Source organism: Lissotriton vulgaris, chromosome 2_2 (genome assembly GCF_964263255.1).
Source record: "Lissotriton vulgaris chromosome 2_2, aLisVul1.2, whole genome shotgun sequence".
Lineage (NCBI taxonomy): Eukaryota > Metazoa > Chordata > Amphibia > Caudata > Salamandridae > Lissotriton > Lissotriton vulgaris.
In genome coordinates this window covers 293,855,825-293,881,084 of record NC_141688.1, presented here as the reverse complement: position 1 = coordinate 293,881,084, position 25,260 = coordinate 293,855,825, and the positions used below count along the sequence as shown (strand labels likewise).

At 45.9% G+C, this 25,260-nt stretch overlaps 1 protein-coding gene across 1 annotated transcript in view; it reads left to right on the top strand.

Moving 5' to 3' along the window:
* The window catches only part of LOC147729326 (uncharacterized), a 354,664-nt gene that overhangs the window by 246,428 nt on the left and 82,976 nt on the right, over positions 1–25,260 (top strand). Inside the window, exon 15 of the mRNA XM_086959822.1 lies at positions 8,248–8,333. Within this exon, the coding sequence (XP_086815948.1) occupies positions 8,248–8,333 (86 nt within the window). The remainder of the gene's footprint in view (positions 1–8,247; positions 8,334–25,260) is intronic.

The window sequence follows — 25,260 nt, the reverse complement described above, 5'->3', positions numbered from 1 at the left end:
CTCTCCCAGAGGGTAACCCCAACCCAGGTCACCACTGTCATTGCAAGAAGGGGAAGGGAAAGGAGTCTCCCGCTGACAGAATCCAGTTGATCTGATCCATACATGGCTGCCAAAGGCAACACTGGTGCCTATGGCCCGCCAGATAGAAACAGTGGTATCCAATACACAATGAATTCTGAACATGGTTGCATCATTATTATCATGAATATACTAGAAAGCAAAGCTCGCAGGTTTTCGTGCAAACCAGGGAGGACAAGTACCACCAAATCCCGTAGGGCAGGGTTAGTGTCCCATTAAACAGGTGCCATTCACAGAGCAAAGGGCCAAGCTGGCAGAGAAAAAGACACGTTTGCTGAATGCTACCACTTGCTTACATTCCCTATCAGGGGGACTGGTAGGAAATGTGTGGGGATATCTGCAGCTGTGGAATTTTGCACTAGGCTTCTTCATGAGGTGTGCTGCGAACGAAAAGCCAAGTCGCTATCGACAGATGGATGGGCCAGAGCATGGCTTGGCTCAAGCTCCCAATAAGGTATCCATCAGTGGCTCGTTGGAAGGAAGAGGAGGCTTCAAGATGTCCACTCTTTGTTAAAAGATCTCTGTCAAGACATTTCTTTTAACTTCAAAGGTAGAGAGCTCAGTACTAATGGGCCCGCTGTATCTCAGATGGAAGTCCTTTGAGCCCCTTGTTGCCCAAGGGCGTGCTAGAGGAAGTTGGCAGGGATCCAAAGCGCCGGAGCATGGAGTGCCACTAAATGGGCTCCACAGATAATTTCTGGAGTGGAACGTTGTCACTGCAAAGCTGCATGGCGCCACCTACCGGCACACAGAGGTACTACTGAAAAGTTTGCGTGTCCAGAGTGATGCCTGGGGACAAATCAAAACTCTGAGGCCAGTAGCCTCTATCAGAAAGAATTCCTTCCTACATAGGATTGTTGTAGAATAGCCATCATCTTATGAATTTTTGCGGACGGAGGGAAATAGTTTGATAGTTTCTTTGCCCCTTCCAGTCAAGGGTTAATTTTATAAGACCAGTTTTATTACAGCCTTCTTCGGGATAAAGGGCAGAACTGAGGAAAGAGTGAATGATTCACGCTACTGCTGGTTCAATGATATGTCTCCTAGCTTTTAAGTCTGTGGTAGGACTAAGTGGCAACCCAGTCGGTTTACCATAAGTCATTAACTCAAGACATTCCATCCTCAAGATAGAATTGAAGGAGACACTACTGTGAGATTCGAAAGTAGAATATTTATGTAATTTGACATGAAAATGGTAATTCTCAAAGGGTTCCAAGTCTTCTTTCATCTTTCTTGCCTTGTAATGGAAGTAGTTTGTTAAAAAGGTAGCTAGCTCTTTGGTTGGAGTATTATCAGAGTTTGTGGCCTCAGGAATGCACCATTGAATCCAACATGACAAGATATCAATTTGTAGGATGTATGACGTTAGAACGCATACATTGACAACGCGTACCTTTACAATGCGTTCGTAACAACGAAAGTTGTTACCACGCATTGCGCTGGGGGGTGCAAAATTGATTAATTTAATTTACTATTCCAACACCAGTCCCCGTGGATAGTAGGGAAGGTGTTGGGATAGTAAATTAAATCATTTACTATCCTTGAGCACCCCCCAGTGCATTGCGTGGTAACAACTTTCGTTGTTACGCCCGCGTTGTAAAGGTATTCCGTGGTAATGCTTGCGTTCTAAACGCTGCATACCCAATTTGTAGCATTTGAGAGAGCCTAGATTCGCCCATTTTATGATCAGATGGTTATATTTATGCATATTTAGGCATCTGTTTAAGGTGGTCCAGTTTATCCTGCACACAGTTTTCTGCCAGGATTTAGCCTCATGTTTCCACTTCTCTTTTTCGGGCAAACGTCTGTAGTTTAACTAAGGGCAGGACACATATTGAGGCTTAATTGATTTAGCTCCTATCAGTGCAATAGCTTTTCTATAAGTTAGTAAGAGAGGTAATTAACTCTTAGTGAAGCTGATTGGTGTGCATCCTCTGGCAGTCAGCAGGCACATGGTACTGGATTTTAATTAAACTGATTTTTAACCACAGTGTAGGTACCTTTTTTCCCCTCTGCCACAATGTGGTTCATCCTTTGTAGGAAACTATTGTATGTTGATGATATAGCACTGTTCTCATAAGCTCAGTCCCACTTAAGGTACCTAGCTGTTTCCATCTAAGTTACATGAACTACATTGTTGGTAAACATTTTCCTTGGCACTCCCTCTCTTGAAAATAATTCCTCAAAGAAATCCTTGTGTCCATGCGTCCTGGGTAACCTCGGGAACTAGACTTCTGTCATTGTGTTCTATAACCATAGCACACAATCACTCACCTAAATATTTCAGGTACATTTTTGAACGGTTCAAGAAATTCCACAAGATCAATACCTAGACCCTTTCAGCAAACCTCGCCTATTGAAGTCTCCAAATGCATATCCAAATAAATATTGTTAAAGGTGTAAAAAAAAAATCACTGTATCAACCTACTCAAAGTAGGACTGTTTCCCTTCCTTGTTGTGCAACTCTCTCTCTTTTCAGAACCTGGATACCCTTACGGGTGAGAAGTAGCGCTCTACAAATCCATTAGCGGATTGAGCTTTTCTTGTCATGCTTCCTAGTTCTGGCTGCATCTCCCATACTTGAACTCCTTCATAGGAAGTGTCGGTGCTCTTACCTATCTCATTCGTCTTGTCCAGATTTACATTTTTTATATGCTAGAAGTTGTTCTTGAACCTTTTTTCAGCTCCCTCCTGCAATAAGCTGATCCCTATTGAGTTCAATTTTGAAACTGCCAAATTCATAGTCGTTTGTAAAAAAAATTCAATGCTGCCATTAAAAGAAACCCTGATTTTCTTGGAGGTTAATCGCTATGTTTATTAATTTGCCTGTCCCTCACCATATTATTTTTCTATCTTTTTCAATTCACTTGGATCCTGTATAATTCTTCTTCAACTCCACTTAGGTTGTCAAAAGCATTACAGTGTACTGCTGAAAGAAAATAAACCATCAACAACCTTTTACTTTCTAGTTGCAACTTTAAGCTGCCAATGGTGCCCAAATAATTCCTCTCTCACTCAAGGCATCTCCACAGAAGCTCTCAAAAAAGACCAGAACCAGATCCTCCGACTCCTAAAGAAAACGACACTAGACCGAGATGGCCTCGCCAAATACTGGCCCATTACTCACCTACCATTCATTGGAATGATCAGTAAAAAAGCAGTTTATGTCCAACTCCAAGATTACATCAGAGCCATCTTCTGCACGACTACCACTCTGGTGTCAGATCACGATACAGCATGAAAACTTCTATCATAGACTATGCTCTTTTGAACACAGATGCTGAGAAAACCTGCCTTCAGATATTACCTGACATATAGTTGCCTATGAACGTCCTACCTTTCCAACCAACCCCAATTTTCTAACATTGACACGACAAGCCTCAAAAGTACCCTGCCACCTCAAAAGTTCCATACCACCTGTGGAATCCCCTATGGCTTCATACCTCCTCCTGTTACCTTTGTCCTTTACCTCGGGTTGCTTGGTGCTCTGCTCACAGATAACAGCATCTAATTCACCAGTATTCCGCTGATGCACAACTCTGATTGGAGTCTTCTCTGCTTCAGAAATCCAACACCTCAAACACGGTTTGATTGCACATCGTCCAGACACAGATGTCCATTCTCTACTTAAAGCTCAACCTAACCAAGACAGAATTTCTAATATTTACCAAGAGAAATTGTAGATACCGTCTCTCTGTTCAGTGTGCTAAAACATTGTGCACAATGTAAAGAGTGTGAGAAATCTCCGGAGGAAGACAGAGGCAACAAGTAGATAATACTACATCTCTTTTTGGGGTAATGAGGACGCACAGTTAGGTGTATTAGAGGACAGTGTTAAGAATTGGTTGTACTCAGAGTCGACAAATGAGACACACTCAAGAATAAATCCAAGACTAATGTTGTATAAATTACCAAGATTCTTTATATATATATTTGAGAAGCAAGACTTTATTTCGGAAATATACTCTGCACCCTTTCATTCTTCGAAAAAATACATGGAAAATGCTTGAAATATTAAAGTAATTGGTACACAGTTCAAAGTATGCAGTAATTTCAGTATGATACCGTCAAATATTTACAATCTCAGTAAGGAAAGGAGTGCATAGCTTTCGGTGGAGTACTGTCGACCACCAGAACAGTTACCGTCGCGATCACCAGCAGCAGATGACTGTAAGTTAATGGAATTTGGAACACCACCAAAACATCGGTTGTGGTTGCTTGCAGATGGAGCAGGTTCAGATGACAGATGACAGATGACCAGCGACTCAGTTACCCTTGCGGTCACTGGAAGGAGGACTCTACTGCGGAGTTGTGAATAACCCTGGTCACTTGGAAAGGAAGAGGTAGTCCTCAACTAAGGGATGAAGGTCTTTGGGGGCCCAGGACTCGGGTACAGCAGGCAGACGGGTCGTGCCTGGGTCATGAGAACCGGAGGTCGTGGTTGCTGAATCTGGAGGTCCACAGTAGCAGTTGAGCCACAGGTGAAGTCTGGGGCAGACCGTCAGGGAAAAGCCAGTTGTGCTAATGTTGCTCCTTAATGCCACCAACACCACTGGTAAGAGGTTTTGGGCTTTCATGAACTGGCCGATTCCAGTGTTAGTTGTTATGCTGAGAAGATCCCTCAAGTTGATGGAGGCACGCTGGAGTCGGTTCCACAGGACTGGTGAATCGTCAAGTCTTGGTTGGCATAACTTTTGTTCTTTAGTGGTAAGTCACGTCGGCTTGGAGTGTGTCGGTCGTCAACCAAGGTGGATTCTTGGCTGGCGGATGCTATGGACTAGAGCCTCTAGCCCGATAGGAAGTTCTTGGCAATTTGCAAAAGGCTGGAGGGCTATAGGGTTTCTTGGAGGCCTTTCAGGTTTCAGGAGAGACAGCAGGTTGCAACCTTTGAGTCCTGGGCAGTAGCAGGAGCTCGTGATAGTTTCTTCTGCATCGGATGTCAGTTCTTGAACTGCAGAAGTCTTTTTCTGTCACCTTTTTGTTTCCGAATCGGAATTCAGGTACTTGGGGAGCCACCTAAATATTGAATTTTGGGGCACTTTTATGGGAGGCTAGGTAGTAGCCATTGTGCTGCCTACCCGTAGGGTGCCCACACCCTTTTCATGCTTACCCCACTTGGGTAGTGGACATACCCTGGCTCCAAATAGTCTACGATTCCTATCCTGAAGATGAAGGATAGTGTAAAGTGAAGTGTACCTCATCTGCCCTACCTGAGGTGTGGTACAGGGTAAAGGTAGACCCACCTCCTACTTTCCCTAATTTTTCCGCTAGCCCTCCCACCAAAAGTGGAGCAGGATTGGGGGGGTTGTCATATGCTTCTTACAGTAGAGGGCTGGGAGCAAAGTTCAAAGGCAGCATGACCTTTAAAGTTCCCACTTCTGTTGAGGCAGATCCTGCAGGGGGAAGTTGACCAACTCCGTCCTTGTAGCTGGATTTTGAGAGCGCAAGCTTTCGACCCAGGGACCCAGAAGCATGTCTGATGATGGCAGGCTGGCTAAAACTAGACAAGGACAACACTAGTGTTCTGTAGGTTTAAGGGGTCCCTCTAGCAATGTCTCCTGTGTAAATGTATAAATAAATTCAATACTAGAATCAACAGTACTTGGTACAAACCATCCTAGAAATCAGTGGAGCCATCATGGAGCTAGGAAACTCATGTTGACGAGGATCCAGCCCAGGTACTTTTTATGGCTTCCCTGTTCACTTACAAACCCCAGAATGGACTGGATATGCTTGTGTTGATAGGCCTTTGCCCAGTGCACCTTGCTTTTGGGCTAAAGGCTTGCAGTAAGGGTGGCATGGCACACAGGGCTGTGAGCAATGTCAACTTTTGGGTTTGTCCAGCACTTGGAGATGCTGCCTGCGACAGCAGAACTGCCTGACCGGGTGAACGATCCGTAGGAGCCCTCCTTCTGTCCACAAGCACTGGGTACCGATGGTACCTTTAACTGGGGCTTACAGGAGAAACAGAAGTTGGCTAATTGTGGTACCGTTTCAGGGAAAGGAGATCTGGCACTGGGAATCTGGTAAGCAGTGGCTCAGTGCACTTGTAGATTGAAATTACATTAGACATCAGGCAAAAAGTGGGGGCGTAACCATGTCAAAAGAGGCACTTTCTTACAACAATAAACAAGATACAGTAGAAACTTTGCTCAATGACGGGAAATGTGATGGCTACAAAACCAAAGTCAAGCGGCTAGTCAAAAAATGAGGGGTAGTTCAGTCCAATCAGTGCTATCTAGTACAAAAAGGAAATACCTGACAAAAGTGCACTGAGGTGGTGCCTATAACGGTACTGCGCATGTCACTTCCAGCATGAATGATGCTGATGACATGGAGCCGTACAACACCACCTACTGGTGTGCAACGGTACTGCATAACAATCTTACGGATTCAGTGTGAAGCTTGGTGATATTCAAAGTAAGGATTCTGCAGATAGAAGTCTCTACCAGTTTTGAAGCTTCTGCAACATCATTGAAAATGTAAAAAAAAAAGGAAAATATTCACCTAGCCTAAACAGTGCTCCATAACATAAATGAAACCATTGAAGTTAAAGTATTTATTTTTAAACGTATCTGTATAGTTCTTAATTTCTGCTTCATATGTAAATAGCCATTGTAAATTGCAGGGAAGAGAAAGAAGTGAACAGAGATCTAAAGATTAACAAGGTGGACTCTAAAGAGGTGGACATTCCGGTCTTTCTGAGAGAAAAGCAAGTTGGGCTTTTGAGCCTGATATTTTTGGAAAGAGAATTGCTTTGTGTTGGAGACCGGCTGTTGAAAGCATTTTGAGAGTTGTCTGTTTTTCTGGTCTTAAGGATTTCTAAGTAGAGGCTAGATTTGCTTCTAACTTTTCTAAGTTTGCAGAGGATAATACAAAACAGTATGAATGGACATGTGCCCTCCAAGCAACAGGACCACTTCCCTTCTGCTGAAATGGTGTATGATTTACAAAATATTGGAGTGGATGGAAAATGCGGCGTGGACAACTAACCCCAAGGCCCTCGAGATGCAAGCTTTCACTGAGGAAGCTAATCAGTTGGGGCATTTGAGTGACTTCTTAACTGTTCCCTTCAGTAAGACAAGCAGGCACTTTGTATCCCCACAGTAATGCAAAAATGGAGACCATGATGGTCTGCGTTCCGTGACAGACAGCTGTCAAGGGAGGAAGGTACAGGTCTTCTCCGATCTCACTCCTGCAATATGGCAACAAGACGCAGCTGCAATCTGTTCACAAGGAGTCCATGGAAAAGAGACTCAAAGTCACACCGTGTGAGTCTAGGGGGCAACACAAGGACAAACGCCTTTTTATGCACATGGATCCTGCTCTGAACACTGGGCCCTGTAATTCTGTGCTCATGATAGAGGGCTCTTAGATCAGGTACAGAAGTGCTAACAGGTATTTGACCTGGCATATTAACACCAAGTACATTAGCATAGCACGGAACTACAGGGTTCACTTTTGAATGGAGACTTGGGTAAATGTTAATATGGGCAGTAGAGCATTTCCGACGGTGGCATATGTGTAGTATTGCAAATAAGCAATAAAAGGATTGAGGCAATACACATAATTGAAAGGGTTCTGTTAGCGAGCATAGGGTCAGGGTATGCTCTTGAAAATAAATATGAGTAAAGCAGTACACGACTGGGAACTGAGGACCAATCGTTTGTTCTGATTTAAAACTCACATATACCTGGAAATATCTGGAACTTACTCTTGTGCTAATGACCTCATTCAGCTACTGATGTAGCTTAGTGACTTAAGGCTGCTACAATTTCTAAAGTCGAAGTCAGCGTTTTAAAGCTTCTTCATAAATTACACTTGTTGATGTCCTCAGGGTGTGTCAGGAGGATAGTTATGGAAATCCCATATATAGAGGTTACCATGCATTCAGGTCCAACCTTCATGGAATTCGAAAATGTTTTTCTGTCTATTTCCCACACTTAATTTTAACATGCAATTTACAACTGGAAAATTCAGCTGTAACTGCTGCAGGTAGGCTTCAACTCTTCGACAAAGTGTCCAAGATACTCTTTCTACACCTTGGAGATGTAATAATGGTTGCATGGAGAAGCAGTAAGGCAGTCCTTTTTCATGTGGCAGTATTTGGATTTATGTCAAACATGCAATAGCTGGTATGGGATCTAACAGATACAATTATGTTCACAGGTGACAGAAATTGCAGTAGCGCTGGAGAAGACTCTGGGGATAATGACGAAACTGGAACACAACCCATTGAAACAACAATAGAAAAGGTAGGAAACATGTGGCATATTACCAACAACTAGCGATATTTATCGCTAAAATGGGCTTAGCGAGTTTTTTTTTAACGCCAAGCATCGCCGGATACTATCGCAGAGATAACGTGCTATTAGCAACGTTTATCTCTAAAGCGATAAAATACCCGGCGTTAGCGGCGAAATGCGTGAATATCGCTGGCAATCCAGCGATATTCACGCATTATCTCTAATGAGGACTTAGCCATAATATCCAACTCCCATTGGATATAATGGCTAAGAACTGGTTTGAGCCGGCGTTAGTTTTTGGAGATATTCGCGCTTAGCGCGAATATTTCCATCGCTACACCTGTCTTGGTAATAGGCGATAGCGACGTTAGCGACTGCTTTCAGTTGCTAACAGGTTGGGTACGCCCACTTTGCATGTCATTAGCGATAAATGACATGCAAACCGGGCCCCAAACCGCTCGCTATCGCCTACAAGCTGTCGCTAACTGCTGTTAGCAACAGCTTGCTAATAGGGCGATAGAATTATCGCCGCTTAGCGGCCGAAAACAGCTGCTAAAGCGGCGATAATCACATATCGCCCGCCTTGGTAATATTCCCCCATCTTCTGTAAACAGTGAGCTGGTTTTAAATACCTCATATTCTCATTCCTACTTATTTACCATATTTCTTTGTTGTTAATTTAACAGCCATGTTTGCTTAAACAATGGCATCTTCTTTATCTTAGCAGTGTCACTGATTTCATTGCCGATGTGTATTCAGATCAAGAGTTTATCAACAGATATAACCTGAATAATACAAGTTTATTTCTGTACTTTTTTGCAACATGATTTGCACCAAGATGTTTGCTAAAATTGTATGAACAGGCTGGGAGAAACAAATCGATCACCTGCACAAATCTGTACCTTTACAGAAACACCGTATGTGTGTTTGACTCTCAGAGTGAAGCGTTGCTCTGCAGTCGCCTGTAAAATATGGGCCAATGTCCACTCCCTAGACCCTCTGGCAGGTCCCAGCTTATCAGCCAGAGAGAGGATCTTTGGTGAGCTTTAACCCATGAACCACCTGCACATTACTTGGGCATAGTTGAGTGTCAGCAGCCACCTACCCAATGAAACTCACAGGATTATTTGTTTCTTAGTGAGCTCCGAACTCCTATCACCACGAATGGACACAGACACGAATACTCCATAAATATGTTTGTAATGTATTAAAATCAACATCCGAATCTAGTGCAGATAATGGGCAAAGACATACTTGCAAAACAAACAATAAAGTTCCAAAATTAGCAATGAAAAAGCTAAATGTTCAAAAGAACTGTAATTTTGTGGTAGGCAAGGATGTGGGATTCACTCACGTTGACTTTACTGAAGTGCTCTCCTTGTCTTTCGGTCATGTATTTTCAATAGTGTTTGAGAAAATGGGGGAAGCTTGTATTTCTATGCCAACAAAACTGGTACCCACAGCGTGATGTATGTGGGAGTTATTTCTTTTGGTGATCTCAGGATTTGCTCTTCACTCATGCTGGTTTTGATGAGGAGTTTTGTTGGATGCTTTTCTACAGATGCTAATCTGTGTTTTCTTTAACTTACTTTGTTAGTTCCATGTGTAGGCACTAGGTTGTTTTAGTGAGTGGGTAGAATTGGACATGAATTTGCATAGATGTTCCTGAACAGGTCAGGGTGTGTTTTCAACTAGGTGGAGAGAATAGCACTCTTCCCAGTGTCCTGATCTCTGAGATCATTGGTCCTCGAGAGCCTGATGCAGAGGCCTCATGTGAAGGCGTGCATTGGGCACGATGTAGATGCACGAGGCCATCGTTCCCAGTAGAGATGACACTTGCCAGGCTGTGGGACTTTGAGTGTCTAGCAGGGTGCGACACTTCAGAAGCATGGGTGACAACCTCTCCTCCGAAGGGCACATGCTTGCCTCTGCAGAGTCCAAGGAGGTGCCTAGGTAGTGTATTCGTTGGGTGGGATTGAGTACTGACATCTTGTAGTTGACCTGCAACCCCAAGGAATACATCAGGTTGAGACAGTACGATAGATGGCTCTGAAGCAGAACAGGTGTGAAGCTTTTTAGGAGCCAGCCGTCTAGATAGGGATAGACGAAGATCTTCCGTCTGCGGAGGAAGGCAGCCACCACCGCCATGCACTTGGAGAATGTCCGTGGGGCGGATTTGAGGCAGAACGGCAGCACTCGATACTGGTAGAGGAATTTCCTATGCTTTACTGAGACAGGTATATGAAAATAGGCGTCCTGCAGGTCGATGGCACACATCCAGTCTCCCTGGTGAAGGTGTGAAAAATCTGATGCAGGGCTAGCATACAAAATTTTTCTTTTTTGATAAACCTGTTCAGCAGACGTAGGTCAAGGATAGGTCTGTGCTCCTTGGCTACTCCTCGTTTTTGGACTAGAAAGTAGCGGGAGTATACTCCTTGATTTCTTCGTATGGGAGGGAACTCTTCTATGGGCTTTTTCTTGAGAAGGGTAGAAACTTCGTCCTTCAACAGGTGACTTTGAAGTCGAGGAAGGTGCTTGAGTTGAGGGGACACTTGCGGAGGAGGGGACTTGAACCTCAGCAAGTAACCATGCTGCACAATTCTCAGCACCCACTTGTCCTTTGTTATGGATTTCCACTCTTCCAGGAGGCAAGCTATACTCCCTCCCACCGGAGTGGCGAACAGTTGAAGAGGAAGCCACGGCTCAAAGTTTGAGAGGCTGCTTGGAGGTGGACTGTTGTTTGTTGTTATTTCCTCTGCCTCTACCAGGGCATCTCTGCTGGAACTGAGACCTATGCTGTGTTTGAGAAGACCACTGAGGGGTTTGAACCCTCTGTTGGCAAGACCGCTTGTCACCCTGACAAAAGTGCTTTTTAAACTGCTTGCGTTTCTCCAAACCCACAGCTTTAACCGTGTCCATCTCTGCCTTCATCTTAGCCATCTCGTCGTCGGCGTGAGACCCAAACAGAGGTGAGCCATTGAAAGGAAGGTTTAGTATCTTCTTTTGGGCATCAGGCTTGAGGCCTGTCAGGCGTAGCCAAGCCGAGCGTCGTGAGCAGACTCCATGGGAGTAACCATAAGCTGCGAGGTCGGAGGCATCCGCTGCTGCGCTGATTACTTGGTTAGCTACGAGCCCTCCTTCCTTTAGGATCTCGGTGAAAGCCTGCCGGTCTTCTTTGGGAAGCTTCTCAGTGAAGCGAGTGAGAGAGTCCCTGAGAGATCTATTGGATCACCCAAGAAGGGCAGAGGCACTGGCAACCTTCATGGATGAAGCCATAGTGCTGCACATCTTCCTCCCATACGAGTCCATCTGCTTACTATCCTTTTCCGGTGGTACCGAGGATGAGGTGGAAGCAGAGTGGGATTTCATGGCTACCGCCACGATGACTGAATCAACTAGTGGATCAGTCCTGAGGAACAAGGGGCCCTCCGCTGGAGCCTTGTACTTTTTGGCGATTCTGGAAAGCACAGAACCCCCCGTTGCAGGGGTAAGAAAGGTGGCCATTGCCGGTTCCAGGAATCCGGGCACCAGAGGTAGCAGAGGTCTGGTGGCTGTCTGGTGGTGCAGGGTATCGAAGATAACTGATGTGGGAACCACAGGGGTATGCAAATAGATGTTAGGTTTCTTTGCCCCCCTACACAGAACATCAATAAAGGTAGAAATGTAATCTATAGGTGAAACCCGTGAAGGCGGTGTGGAGGAGAAGGTCAGAAAAATAGTCCCGGACGAAGACCTTGTAGGGGATCTTGTGCTCCTTCTCTTATGGGGCCTGTCGCAATGACGGCTGTGCCGGCCCCTGGATCTAGACCGATGTCTAGAAGTAGATCTTGGCCTAGAGGGTGATCTTGGCCTGGGTGTTCTTGGCCTGGCAGGAGATCTTGGCCTGGTAGGAGATCTTGGCCTCCGAGGAGGAGACTCTGATGGTCTGGCTGGAGTACTTGCCCTTGGACCAGATGGCGAGTACGTGCGGGAGTTATCTGAGTAATGGCTACTGCGACCGCCAGATACAGCACCTTGTGGATGGCGAGGCGACAAACTGCGGGCTTTCCCCTCCGCAGATTTGGGGGAGACTTATTGAGAGATCTCCACGATATGTAGACCAAGAGACAATGACCGGTCCCCTGATGACACTCTGGACCCAGGATTCGATCGCCTGGGTGACTCCGCAATGCCTGTGACCTCGACGATGTCTGAGTGAACATCGGCGTTGTTCAAGATCTCCGATGGTCTCGAAGTCGAACGTCTATCACGTGGTGACCTCAACGGCGATATTCGGCATCGAGTTGGTGATCTCGACATCGATCTTCCTCGACATCGTGTTGACGGCAACCCTGCATGACGTCGTGTCGACGACGACCTTCTACGACGTCGTGTCGACGGGGAACTTACCTGGCACCGGATCGACGTCGATCTCCTCGACGTCGAATGGTGGGATCTCGACGATCCTTTCGACGGCGGCACGGCAGCCGGCGGCGATGTGTTAGCTGTCAATCCTCTCGACGCTGACTCCCTGGAGGGTGGCGGAAAGTGTCTTGACGTCGACGGAAGCCTCGACGTCGACGGAGAGTTGGTCTTGTCAGCAGCCACAGACTTCGAGCTCGAAGGGTGGTGCCTCGACGCCGAGTTACTTGAATGCGGCGGAGACTCTCGACGTCGCGACGGTGTTCCCGAAGAGTGTCTGGGCCTCTTCGACGGCGACTGCAACGGTGAATCTCTTACACCCTTCCTCTTCCTGGGGTCAGAAGTGGAATGTCGCCGTTTTTGGCCTTGCTTGCTGGTAGACCATGTCCTGGGACATCCATGACCACCCACCTGATGGCTCTTGTCCTTTTCCAGCATAGCATGGAGTTTTATCCGTTCTCTGTCGCGCAAGGTCCACCTAGAGAACGTCTGACAATAGTGGCACTGGTCAGGATTGTGTGTAGATGAAAGGCACACAATACATACAGAGTGTGGATCTGCCAGTGCCATTTTCTAGTCACAGGAAGGACACTTTCTGAATAAAGAAGGCATTCTGACTGGAAAAAATTCAGTGGATCTCCACGAAAACCGTAGCAGAAGCCTTATTAAATCAGAAAATGTCGAATTTTCTGAAAAAATTCTCTTCTATAAACAGTTTTAGTCAAAAACTGAAGAGCTCAAGCTCCAGGATCCTCTCAGAAGGAGCCGGAAAAAAGAACTGATCCCATCATGGGAGTAGGAGGTCGCCTTCAGGTCTTAAAGGCACAGTACCCCTACTCTAATGCCTTTAAGGCAAGGTGCCAGTTTTCTTTGTTTCTTTATACTCTACTGCAGCCTACTGGCAAATGCATGCAATTACAGGTTTTTCTATGGCAATAAAGCATTGTTGTATGACAAATGTTTACTGCTCTCTTTCTTCCTTAGGGATTGGGAGAGTATAGCCTCTACTATGCAAACCTATGTAATTTCAGCATCTTTGTCATTTTGGAAATATTTTAGGCTGCATGTATATGTCTTCACACACACACATTATATATATATATATATATATATATATATATATATATATATATATATATATATATATATATATATATATATATATATATATATATATATATATACATATATATATATGTATTTTCTATATGCTCAAGGTTCTTGTACATGGGCTGAGTGTATTCATAGATTATGACTATTGATGAGTATCCCCTGGATGAGAATCTGGGTGACCATAGTCTGGGGTCACACCCCCATCCAGGGAATAATGTCATCAGCTCTTCTGCGTCTCATGTGTCTTCGCTAGGGACCGATCTAGGAAAAGATTTTTGAGTTGTACTTTGAATTTTGCGAAGGAGGGGATAGTTCTGATGTGGGGGGGATAGCGTTCCAAATTTTGGGCGCATTTCCCGCGAAGGATCAGGCCGCAATTTTTTGTTTGTGTGCTTTCAGCGGGATGAGTAGTTGAGTGTTTGAGCTCCGGAGGGTCCTGGTTTGCCTGACTTTTTTGAGTTTTGAGGCCAGGTATTCAGGTTTGCCTGTTTGAAGGTCTTTGTGGGTGAGGCAGGCTGTTCTGAAACTGGCACTCATTTTCAACTGGAGGCCCTTTTAGTTCTCTGAGTGCGGGTGAGATATGGTAACATTTCTTCACTCCTGTGAGCATTCTAGCTGCTGCGTTTAGTGTTGTTTTATGGGCGGCCAGGTGTGCCTCTGATGAGCCTGAGAGGGTTGCGATCCCATAGTCTAATCTGGATCACACCAGTGATTGGGTAGCTTGTTTAAGGTCCTTGGTTGGCAGCAGGCTGCTCCAATTTCTCCATTCTGGGCGACTTAAACCTCCACTACGACAACCTGACCATACCCCCGGTAAACAGCTCTGTAGCCAATCTTGAGGCTCTTTAGCTAGTACAGTTGGTGTCGCAGCCTACCCATGTAGGCGGTCATATTTTAGACCCTTTTTTTACAAATTTGGCAGAAGTTAGTATCTCCATTCCATCGCCTTTGGCCTGGACTGACCATTATTTGGTCCGTATCCAGTGTCCACTGCACGAGCCTCCCCGCAAACCCACGGTTCGCTCTATCCCCAGACAGTGTTGGAACAAATTAAAACTTGATGATTTCTACCACCTTTTGTCCACTGACCCGCTGGATCTAGTTGATACCGTGTATGCGGGCTACGACCGCTTTTGTGAGTGGGTTACTCGGGCCCTTGACTCCCTTATTCCGCTAGTTTCGCGTAGATGTGGGTCAAGGGACCCGAGCCCTTGGTACGACGATTCACTGCGGGCGCTCAAAAGCACCTGTAGGCGTGCTGAGCGGGAATGGCGCAAAACTTATGACTGCAATAAAAAAGTTTTGTATTTAAACGCCGTAAAATTATATCATTGTGCGGTCTGCAGAACCCGTGCGGCTTTTTACGCTCTGCAATTTCGCACCAGTACCAACCCCTCTAAATCTATCTTCAAGGCCTTGAAAGATCTTATAGCTAAAAAGGTGGTAGCGAACAATCAGGGTTCCACTTCTCACTGTGAAACCTTGGCGGCCTTCTTTTTGGAAAAGGTCCACGCCATCTATAGAGCCTTTCCCACGGTCGTACCCTCTATTGGCAGACCTCCTAAGCTCCCAGTTCTGGATGTTTTACATTCTTTTCCGAGTTTAACACAGGAAAACTGTGGGAAATTGGCTCAGCAGGTCAAGTCTGGGTCTCCGGCTGACCCTCCACTGCCAGCTCTGTTCAGAGACCTCACATCTCATGGTCTTTCGCCAGTTTGCTCTTTGATTAACACCTCATTAGCATCCGGCCTGGTCCCCGCGAAGTGGAAACAGGCGGTAGTTATGCCCATCCTAAAGAAACCAACTCTGGATGCTGGTAAACCCGAGAACTACCGCCCAATTTCACTTCTCCCGTGGCCAGCCAAAGTTGCCGAGGCGCATGTTAACTCTGCCCTCTCGGACCATCTGCTACGGGCTAACATCTTAGACAGCACGCAGAATGGATTCCGGGCGGGACATAGCACGGAGACAGCCCTCCTCTATACGGTGGAGCACCTGCGCTCCGTGCGTGACGCGGGTCAAACGGCGGCGCTGGTGCTATTAGATCTGAGCGCCGCCTTTGACACCGTCTCCCACCCGATCCTTCTGCAACGCTTGGAGGAAGCAGGTGTCACCGGCCATGCGCTCCAGTGGTTCCGTTCTTTCCTTGCCAACCGATCTTTTTGCGTGCCCGTCCCGCCCCATCAGTCCAAATTCCATCCTCTGGATCTTGGGGTCCCTCAGGGCTCCTCGCTGAGTCCCACGTTATTCAATCTTTACGTGAGACCGCTGGCTGAGGTTGTCAAGAACTGGGGTATGACCATGGTGTCATATGCTGACGACACTCAGTTAGCGGTTACGATCAGCGGGGATGCGGATGTGGATGCCCCTAGATTCCAGAATGGACTCCGGGCGGTCGCCAGCTGGATGACCTCCAACTGTCTCCAACTGAACGCAAATAAGACGGAAATAATGATCTTTGGCAAGCATACGGAACTCTGGGGAGACAGGTGGTGGCCTTCGGAGTTGGGTCCTACGCCATCTCCGGTCGCTGAGTTAAAAAACCTTGGGGTGTGGCTTTACCCAACTCTCACCTTTATATGCCATACTAAGCGCACGGCGGCCTGCTGTTTTGGCATCTTGCGTGGACTACGTCCCTTATTAAAAATTTTCGATGCTACCGCCAGGCAACTTGTGGTCCAGGCAACGGTGATCTCTCGGCTCGATTATGCCAGCTCCCTCTTAGTGGGGCTAAATCAGGCCGAAATCACCCGCCTGCAGCGTGTACAGAATGCAGCTTCTAGAGCTGTTATCGGCTTACCTAGATTCTGTCCCACTTCCAATACTCTGCGCGCCCTGCATTGGCTACCGATTGCGCAAAGGATCCAGTTCAAGGTTCTTTGTGTAGCCTATAAGATTCTTAAGGGCACCCCGGCCTTGATTCTTTCTAACCTCCTGTCCCGTTATGTTCCGGTCCGTGCCTTAAGATCCTCGGACCTAGAACTCGCGGTGGTTCCCCGTTTTAAGCGATGCCGGGCTGGCAGCCGCTCTTTTCAAGTACGCGCTGCGGTTCTGTGGAACTCTTCCCCTTGAAATCCGTGCCCTCAGGGATTTGCTCTCCTTTCGTCGAGCTGTTAAAACTTTTTTGTTTCCTTAGATCCTTCCTTTCACTTTGCTTCAGTTGTGTTTGTTGTTACCTTGTCGGGCGCCAGGACGCTCCTTTGCTGGAGCATCTGTGCGCATAATAAATGATACTAACATAACATAACATAACATATTTTGTTCAATAGCATTAAGTTCAGGAAGGCGCTCTTGGCAGAGATCTTAGTGTGTTTGGTCATATTGAGTTTCGGGGCTAGAGTGATGCCTAATGATTTTACAGAGTCCGCCAGGGTGATGTTTCCGTCAAGTGTATGGATCGCAGATAGCCATTCTGTATTTTGAGGATTCTCATCTTGGTTTGAAAGGAGTAGTATTTTAGTCTTGTCTTGATTAAGTTTTAGGTGTTCTATGACAGCCAGTTGGACTTCTCTGAGCGTGTCATTGTGTCTCTGAATGTCATCAATAGAGGTGGTTTCCAGATAGATCTGTGTGTCATCGGCATAAAGGTGAAAGAGGATGTTGGCTTTTCCGAGAAGCGTTGTGAGTGGTTCCATGTAAATGTTAAAAAGTTATTGGCAGATCACTGACCCTTGGGGGACTCCCCTGCTAACATGATGTAGGTCAGACGTGAAGTTTTTGCTGTTTATTCTTTGGGTGCGGTTGTGGAGGAAGGAGAACCATTGTAAGACCACCTCATCCAGACCTGCCCTGTCTTGAAGTGTCTTAATGAGGAGTGTTGTGATCAACGGTGTCAAAAGCTGCCAGTAAATCTAGGAGGATGAGAAGGCAGCAATTGTCCGCATCTAACGGTTTGTGCATGTCATCAATGACGTTGAGGATCGCGCTTACCGTGCTACATCCTTTTCTAAAGCCCGATTAGTTGGCATCGAGTAGGTTGTTGCTATCCCAGTGTTGAGTTAGTTGCAGGAGCACGCATCGCTCCTGGCTCCGGGTGCACCACTCCTGCTGGTGTGGGATTCTTGCACCGGCCATCCTCAAAGCACTCTCATTCACAGACTGTTAATCCTGATAGCCTCCTGTCTGTCTTGCAGGGCTCTTGAAGTGGCAGTGGAGTCCAGATCTTCCCCTATCTGGTCCTCAGGCGGCATGAAAGGATCAGCACCACGGGCTCCGGAGAGACCTGTGGGGCATATGTGCAAGCCCCTAGCGCCACTGGAGCATCACTCCGGTGGTGGTATGCCCTGCACCATATTTAATAAGCAGTGTTAAGACACTTTTTGTGGCTTAACACCACTTTGTAAATATGCTACCCTTTCTACCACAACACCCATTGCTTTTTGACGCTGCCCCATATTTACAAGGAGTTTTAAATCTGTGGCAGCGCCAGAAACTAAATGCAAAGCAAGAGCAGGCGTTAGAATGTCGCACAAAGAGAAATGCTTGTATTTATTGTTTTTGCCTTGTCTATGTGTGCTGCATTATGCAACACACATAGAAAGAGCATAAATACATTAATGGTTGTTTATGCTGGGACGGTGTCCCTTTAAAAAATGACGATTTGCTACATCTATGTGTGCTGCAGAATTTAACCCACATAGAAGTAACAAATAGCCATTATGGCTTGTTTATCTGCAGTTAGGGACACCTTCCTGCACATAAATAATCATTCCCTGCAACACAGGCACTCTAGTGCAAGGGCGCCAGAGTTGGAACTCAGCAGCAAATTTTAGAGCCCGCCCTAGGGAAAACACATGGGTGTGCCATATTGTAGTAAATATGGCGCATCCCTGCATTTATAAAATGTTGGAGCGCTCTGCAAAATTTGGTGCAGCTTTGCGCTCTGACATTTTGTTGTACACATGCCCCAAAGTTCTTAGCGGGGCATCAGGTGGATTCTCCTACCATCAGTCCATGATTCTGGTGAACATCTCCATCTAGGGCCTTTCCGTCTGACTTTCCCTTGTGTAGGGGTTTATAAAAGATGTAGAAAAGCTCTACATGCCTGGTACTTCTGACAGTCTTGATTTTGGATTACTGGAATCTAGGTTTTGTTCCTCTGGCTGCAGCTGGTTTTCCTGAGGCTCATCTTCACCTTAAGGTTTTCTTATTTGCGTCTGGGGGCTCCCCATTGTTGCTTCCTCTGGTCCATCAAGAGTTCCCGAATGATGACTTGGGATGTTGTTAGGCACGCTGCCAACAGGATCAGGTGCAGGGACCAGCGTTGCTCCAGAGTTGCAGGTTAGAGTATGGTTAGGCATTTGACCTCTTGTTTGTATCAAGATGGTCAGTGTGAGAGTGACTGGCTGCCCTGCCATTGGTGCAATCGGTGAGTAGTTTACGGCACTTGTGACCTTCAGAAGTTGGAACTTAGGTGTGATCTTTGCCTGACCATCAGGGAAAACCCCTGTCTGGCAGATATTGATTAGTGGTATTGTTTTGGTGATGGAGTTTTTTCGTTTGCTTCTGTGGTGCAGGGAGTTTCTTGTTTTCCTTGACTTCATAGTTGACTGAACCACAATGCTGCAATTGCACAGCTGATTGACAAAGTCTTTTACCCATGTGTTTTGGTTTGGAGAAGAGTGAATGTATGTGGTGTGTAGTGAAATTATGTGGGCTGAAGTGGAATTGTTATTTGTTGGATTGTGTGGAGTGGATTTGTGTATTGCAATTATGTAGCATGGTGTGCTGTGGAAATGTGGGTAGCACTTATGTGGGATTGAGTGTTTTTTTTATTATGTGGAATGGTATTGTGTTGTGGAGAGGTGTGTAGTGGAGTTTAATTATGTGGAGTGCTGTTGAATTGTGAGGCATGACGGGTAATTTTGTGTTGTGGGTTCGATGTGGTGTGGAATTAAGTGGTGGTTTGTGCAATTGTGTGGCGTGGAACTGTGTGGATATCTTTTCCTTTTTGGTGTGGAAAAATACAAATAGCTAGGAGCTAAGCTGCAGTTCTGTGCCATAGGGTTGTAAAAAACACGTAATGGGTGCTTGGGGCACCTGCGTACAAGCAAAAAGAGGTGACAAGTGAGTAATTTTGTTTTGATCTGTACCCTTCTTTGTTGTGGCAAGGTGGGGATATTATGTGCAAATCAATTGAATCAATTGCTCCAATGTGGTATGTAATCTACATGATCTGAACTCTCCTTGAACATGCACAACCCAATGGTTCCTGGACGTATGCGTATCCTCATGGGTAAAGTACCTGTAAATGAGGTTAGGGTACCTTTTGCACATAATGTGGAAGGTACGGTGCCCCCATTCTTGGTCTTCTATGGCGATTTGCGTTCTGACCCCAGATAGCAGCATCTTCAAAGAGTGTGGCTCCAGGGGAGCAAGACGCACAAGAAGAGGGTGGGCAAAGGTCTACAGCTCAGGATCTAAAGGTGCAACGACCTTTGAAGTGTGGGCCTCTTTGTATCCAGTACTTTAAAACACACACTTCCATTGAAGTGCTCATCTGCAGGGTTGCAGAGGTTGGTAGCACATAAGTACAGAAACACCTCAAATATACTGAAGTTCGGGTAACTTCTTTCTGTTGCCTAGCTCCTGGTTCATGAGAACACCCATATCCTTGCAGAGCACCCCAGGCAGTGTGGGAGGATGTTGGGTCTCTGGAGCACTGGTGATGTCTGGGAAGGATGGTAGTTTGAGTGCACACCTTGTCGAGTGGCACTCCTCTTTGTTTTATATGTCTATCCCTTCAGGCATATGTGCAGGTAAAACAGTGAGACACCCTTGTAACAAGACAACAGCTCACAGTGCGTACACTCTTTGGAAACATTATATCGGTTTTCATCTTGTCTCTGCCTTTAATAAGCCGTGCATGAAAGACCTTCACGTGTTCAGAATTAACACTTGAAAAGAATTACAAGAGGCAAATTTCAAGCCCTGGTTATCATGTCTGGAGATATTTTTTTCAGACATGCCCCTTTGTCTTGATATGCCCCTTTGCCGTGCAGACAGTGGCTCTGCCAGGGAAACTGGTCTGCCCTGTTAGGAAAAGGTGTAACCAGTCCTTTCACATTTCTGCCTTGTTGACATATATCCAACAAACACAGACAAAAATGACACTAGGTCAATATTCCGTACTGAACTTAGTGTGCAGAAGACTGTCAGTTGCGGCGTCCCTTAGAAAAATCACGCATTCAAAGGTGTATTGAGGGATGCGCTGCAGGCAGAGCGGGAACCCTGTTTACTGTCCTGTCTGTACGTCCATCTTTCCTTGGAGGAGCTGCAGGATGGCTGTTCGTGACACAAACGTGATTTGGTTTTAGTAGTTTATTTACATTATACACCTAAAACCGCCTGAGAGCATGTCCAATAGTACAGTGCCTTAAAAATATTAAAGGATACAAGAAGGGTGATCAAGGACCGGGTTGGGGTGGGAAACGGGATGGAGAAAGGAGGTAGAAAGTAGTAACACTGCCCAACCAGCCGCCCCTTGCACACGGCTTGGGGGGGGGGGTGGAGTCAAGTCAGGCGAATGGAATATACAGCGACTGCCTATTTGCACTTCAGGATCGCGATGCACTCGACGGTGTCTGAAAGGTGACATGTTGGCGCTGTTGTCTCGTGGTTCAAAGGACAAGACTTCTACGAATCTCCAAAGAATAAAAATAAAATAATCTCTTTACCTTAAAGGCTAGCACGAGCCCAGCTCTTTCTTTCTCCCACCAGTGGGTTGAAAGGATCTCAAGTTTATAGATACAACTTGTAGGTGCTACACAAAATACCAATAAATAAACAAATACATATATAAATGAAGAAATGTGTTGAGCTCGCAAACAGTGCTGTGTGGCGTATCTAGCTTTTCTTCGATCGATGCAGGCTATATATGCAAGTGCACTGACATGCCTGGAAGGCAACGTGTTAGTACTTCACAAAATACTAATACCTACATTAATAATAGATTAATGTATGCGAGTAATTACTGCTTTGGAACCACTATGTGATTTAAAGAGTCTAAACAGCACATTGTTGGTGCTATACCAAATAAGAGCACACATTTGAATAATACACATTTCGGCGTCTCTTCTGATCGTACAGCACTGCCTCTCTTACCTAACACTTACCTACCACCACGTTGATGAATTATTTGGGTTCCATAAGGGTTTGTGACAGAGGAAAGATGATGTTCTTATTTTTAAAACATTTAAATACGTTTATTTATAAAGGTTTATATAGCGCAAACTTGACCCAAGAGGGTATCAGAGCGCTTTACATTTAGGATCGTTGTGTTTAAAGTTGCATCAGTTACAAGAGCATAGTAAGGTACAGTACACATAAACAATGTTTCAAGACTTCGTAGGAGGGAGGGGAGGAAGGAGTGATAGCGGGGAGACGAGGAGGAACTGTGCCCAGTGCCCGGCTGGGTAGGTGACGGTCAAGGGGGAAACCAAGGCCAATCTCCTCATTAGCTGTCTAGCAGCTCCACCAGACATCAGCCATTTGCTCAGGTCTCAGCGTTCAGAAAAAACAGTTTTGAGTTTATTTGATTTGAGAAGTTTATATAGTGCTGGCTAGACCCGGAGATATCAGAGCGCTTTACCAGAGGATCGTTGCATTACAAGGTACATCTAAAAAGGTTTATATAGCGCTGGCTAGACCCAGAGGTATCAGAGCGCTATACAAGAGGAACATTGTGTTACAAATTACATCAGTTACAATAGCGTAGTAAGGTACAGTAAACAAACACAAGGTTGAGAGCATTTGTAAGAAAGGAGGGGAGGAAGGAGCCATAGCAGAGAGACGAGGAAGTACTGTGACCAATGTCCAGCTGGGTAGGTGACGGTCGAGGGGGAAACCAGGGCAAATCTCCTCATTAGCTGTCTTGCAACTCCACCGGGCATCAGCCATGTTGCTCAGGTCTCAGGTACGCCTTTAATGCTGAGACTGCGCCACCTTCCCAGTAGTACGCACGTTTCGTATACCTTATACGCACATTCGCATACTCAAAAATGTAATGATAAAGTGCAGCTCGACTTTTTGAAAAAGAGAAGATAGTGGAACCTTCTTTTTCTTATCACCTAACCCAAATAACTCCTCAATATGAGTTGCCCCTTATACTTGGTTGGGGGATTTGTGTGCACACTGATTGGCACCCACCATCTCAATGCCAGTTCATAAAAGAACTTTCACAATGTACATAAACGCACAGGTGCACAAAACAATTCGAGACAATTAACTCGTTAACCGCGGAGGTAATTCCACCGCGGTGCGGGCGTTTTCGTGCGCGGGTGGAATGCCGTCGGCCAATGGCCGACGGCAGCACTGGGGAGGTAGTGGTGCCGTCGGCCATTGGCCGACGGCAGCGGGGAAAGGGTTAAAACACTTATAGGTGCAAAAATCAAAAAAATGGATTTTCTTACTTTTGGTTCTTTTTTATTCCAATTAGCGTGAAGAGACAGAAGATTTGCACAGACGATGCGTTTCGTCCACTAGGGACTTCTTCAGGGCGTTCCGTTCTAGCTTTACGTGATCATGCTGAACTGTCCTATTCGTTATATCCGTAGTTTTCGGAGGTGACGCTGGAGCTGGGTGAGTTTCAAATGGATGGATCCAATAATCTTGCAGTCGTATATGACGATCAAAGGAAATTTGTGTCTAAGACAGATTCAGGGGTTCTGGAAATAGAACATAGAGTACATTACACAGCCAAAAGTACCAAGCATACTGCTGTGGGTCAGAGGCCATTAAAGACCGTGCTGTGGAGGTGGCATGGACCCGCAGCACCCGGCAGCAGAAGCACAAGTGGGTGTCCCCGGCAGCCGGGTTGTAGACGGTGGCGCACCCACTCACCACGGGTGACTGCAGCAGGGAAACTGCGGCAATACAGAGCTCCAACCCCCACCAAGCAGGGATTTTAAAAATGAAAAGCATGCAGAAGCATCCAGCCCCAGGGGACAGAGCTGCTGGCAGGGGAAGGGCAGCACGGTCACAGAGCCAACAAGCACGTCCATGGTCCATTAGCTGGAAGACATCTGACAGCGGAAGGGGGGCGGGGACAAAAGGAACGCGGGACCAGGAAAGAAAACAGAGCAGGGCTAGCATGCTGCTTCCGGAGCAATCGAGGGTTCTTTTCCGGTGCAAGTCAAAATGACTGCGCACTATTTTTTAAAAAGACAATTGCGCTGTGTAAGCGTTACAATACTGTTGTTAGGTGATGCTGCTCCGGAATAACTGGAAGTTACCTACTGGCTAAAGAGCCAATAATAAGCCCGCTAACAAATAAAATGCAAAAGTTAACCAATGGCAAGCGTCAAGAAATACCAAAGCAATAGGCGTAGTTTTACCACCCATATAGACTACTAGATGTCTCGGAGAGACAGCGCTTGCGCGCTGCCTAGGCGAGACCTAAAAATACTAATAACTATTGCCCAAGCCACTGGTACAGCTTTGGAGATGTGAAATAATAGTCTGAATTGTCACACTTGTAGAAGTGTGTGTTTTGGTAGTTGAGTTGGGGCTGCCATTGACAGCACTGGGTGGGTCAATGATTGGTGAAAACTGCAGTGGCCTCCTGATGCGGGCCCTGGCTCCTATTTTGTTATTCACAAATTAAGTACTGCATATCCCTAGATGCCAGCCCCAATGTAGTAAAATAATAGGTATCAATCCATTGAAAAACTGCAAAAAACAAAGCTAGTTTGAGGTAATTTACAACCGACAATATTAGGTTTTGGGCACAGAGCCCCACCTCAGCGATAGAGACAATGCATTGGTAACCACCTCAGGTTTCTCTTTTAAATTAGTAAAACACATTGATACTAAAACCATCAAGGAAAACCGGCAGCAACCAAGTAGGGATTAAGAGAAGAGAGGAGGCAGTTGACTAAGTCAGCAAGCAAAACTTACTACATGTCAAAGAGCCAGGAATCCGACCAAAAAGACCGCACACCTCCACAACCTGGGGGGAAGTGTCCAGAACCATCTTGTTTGGGTCAATATTCACGCTACGGTGAGCCCAGTGCGGACTGCCTAGTTGCAATGTCATAGAATATGTCTGTCATAATTAAGCATACCCATATGTCAGCTCTGGTCACTTCCCAAGTTGCCCAAGAAAGCACTGGCTGCCTCGACCAACGGAAAGACATTTTGCTTTACCCAGGGACAAACTTTAGCTTTACCAGGAAGTCCCAGAGACCACTGAGCCCTCACCCTGTAAACTCTACTTATGGTCAGTTAGAGCCTCACAAAAATCTATAGACTCAAGGTTGGAAACATGACTAAACAACACAGTAATATGGATTATACCAGTTCTCCACTTGCAGCACCCCCACCCTAGGCTCAAAAGAAAACAGCATTACATTGACCAATCTGGCCAAAGCAGCCTTTCATTCAGGATCAGAGGGCAGGCAAATCACTTTTCTTACACACAGAT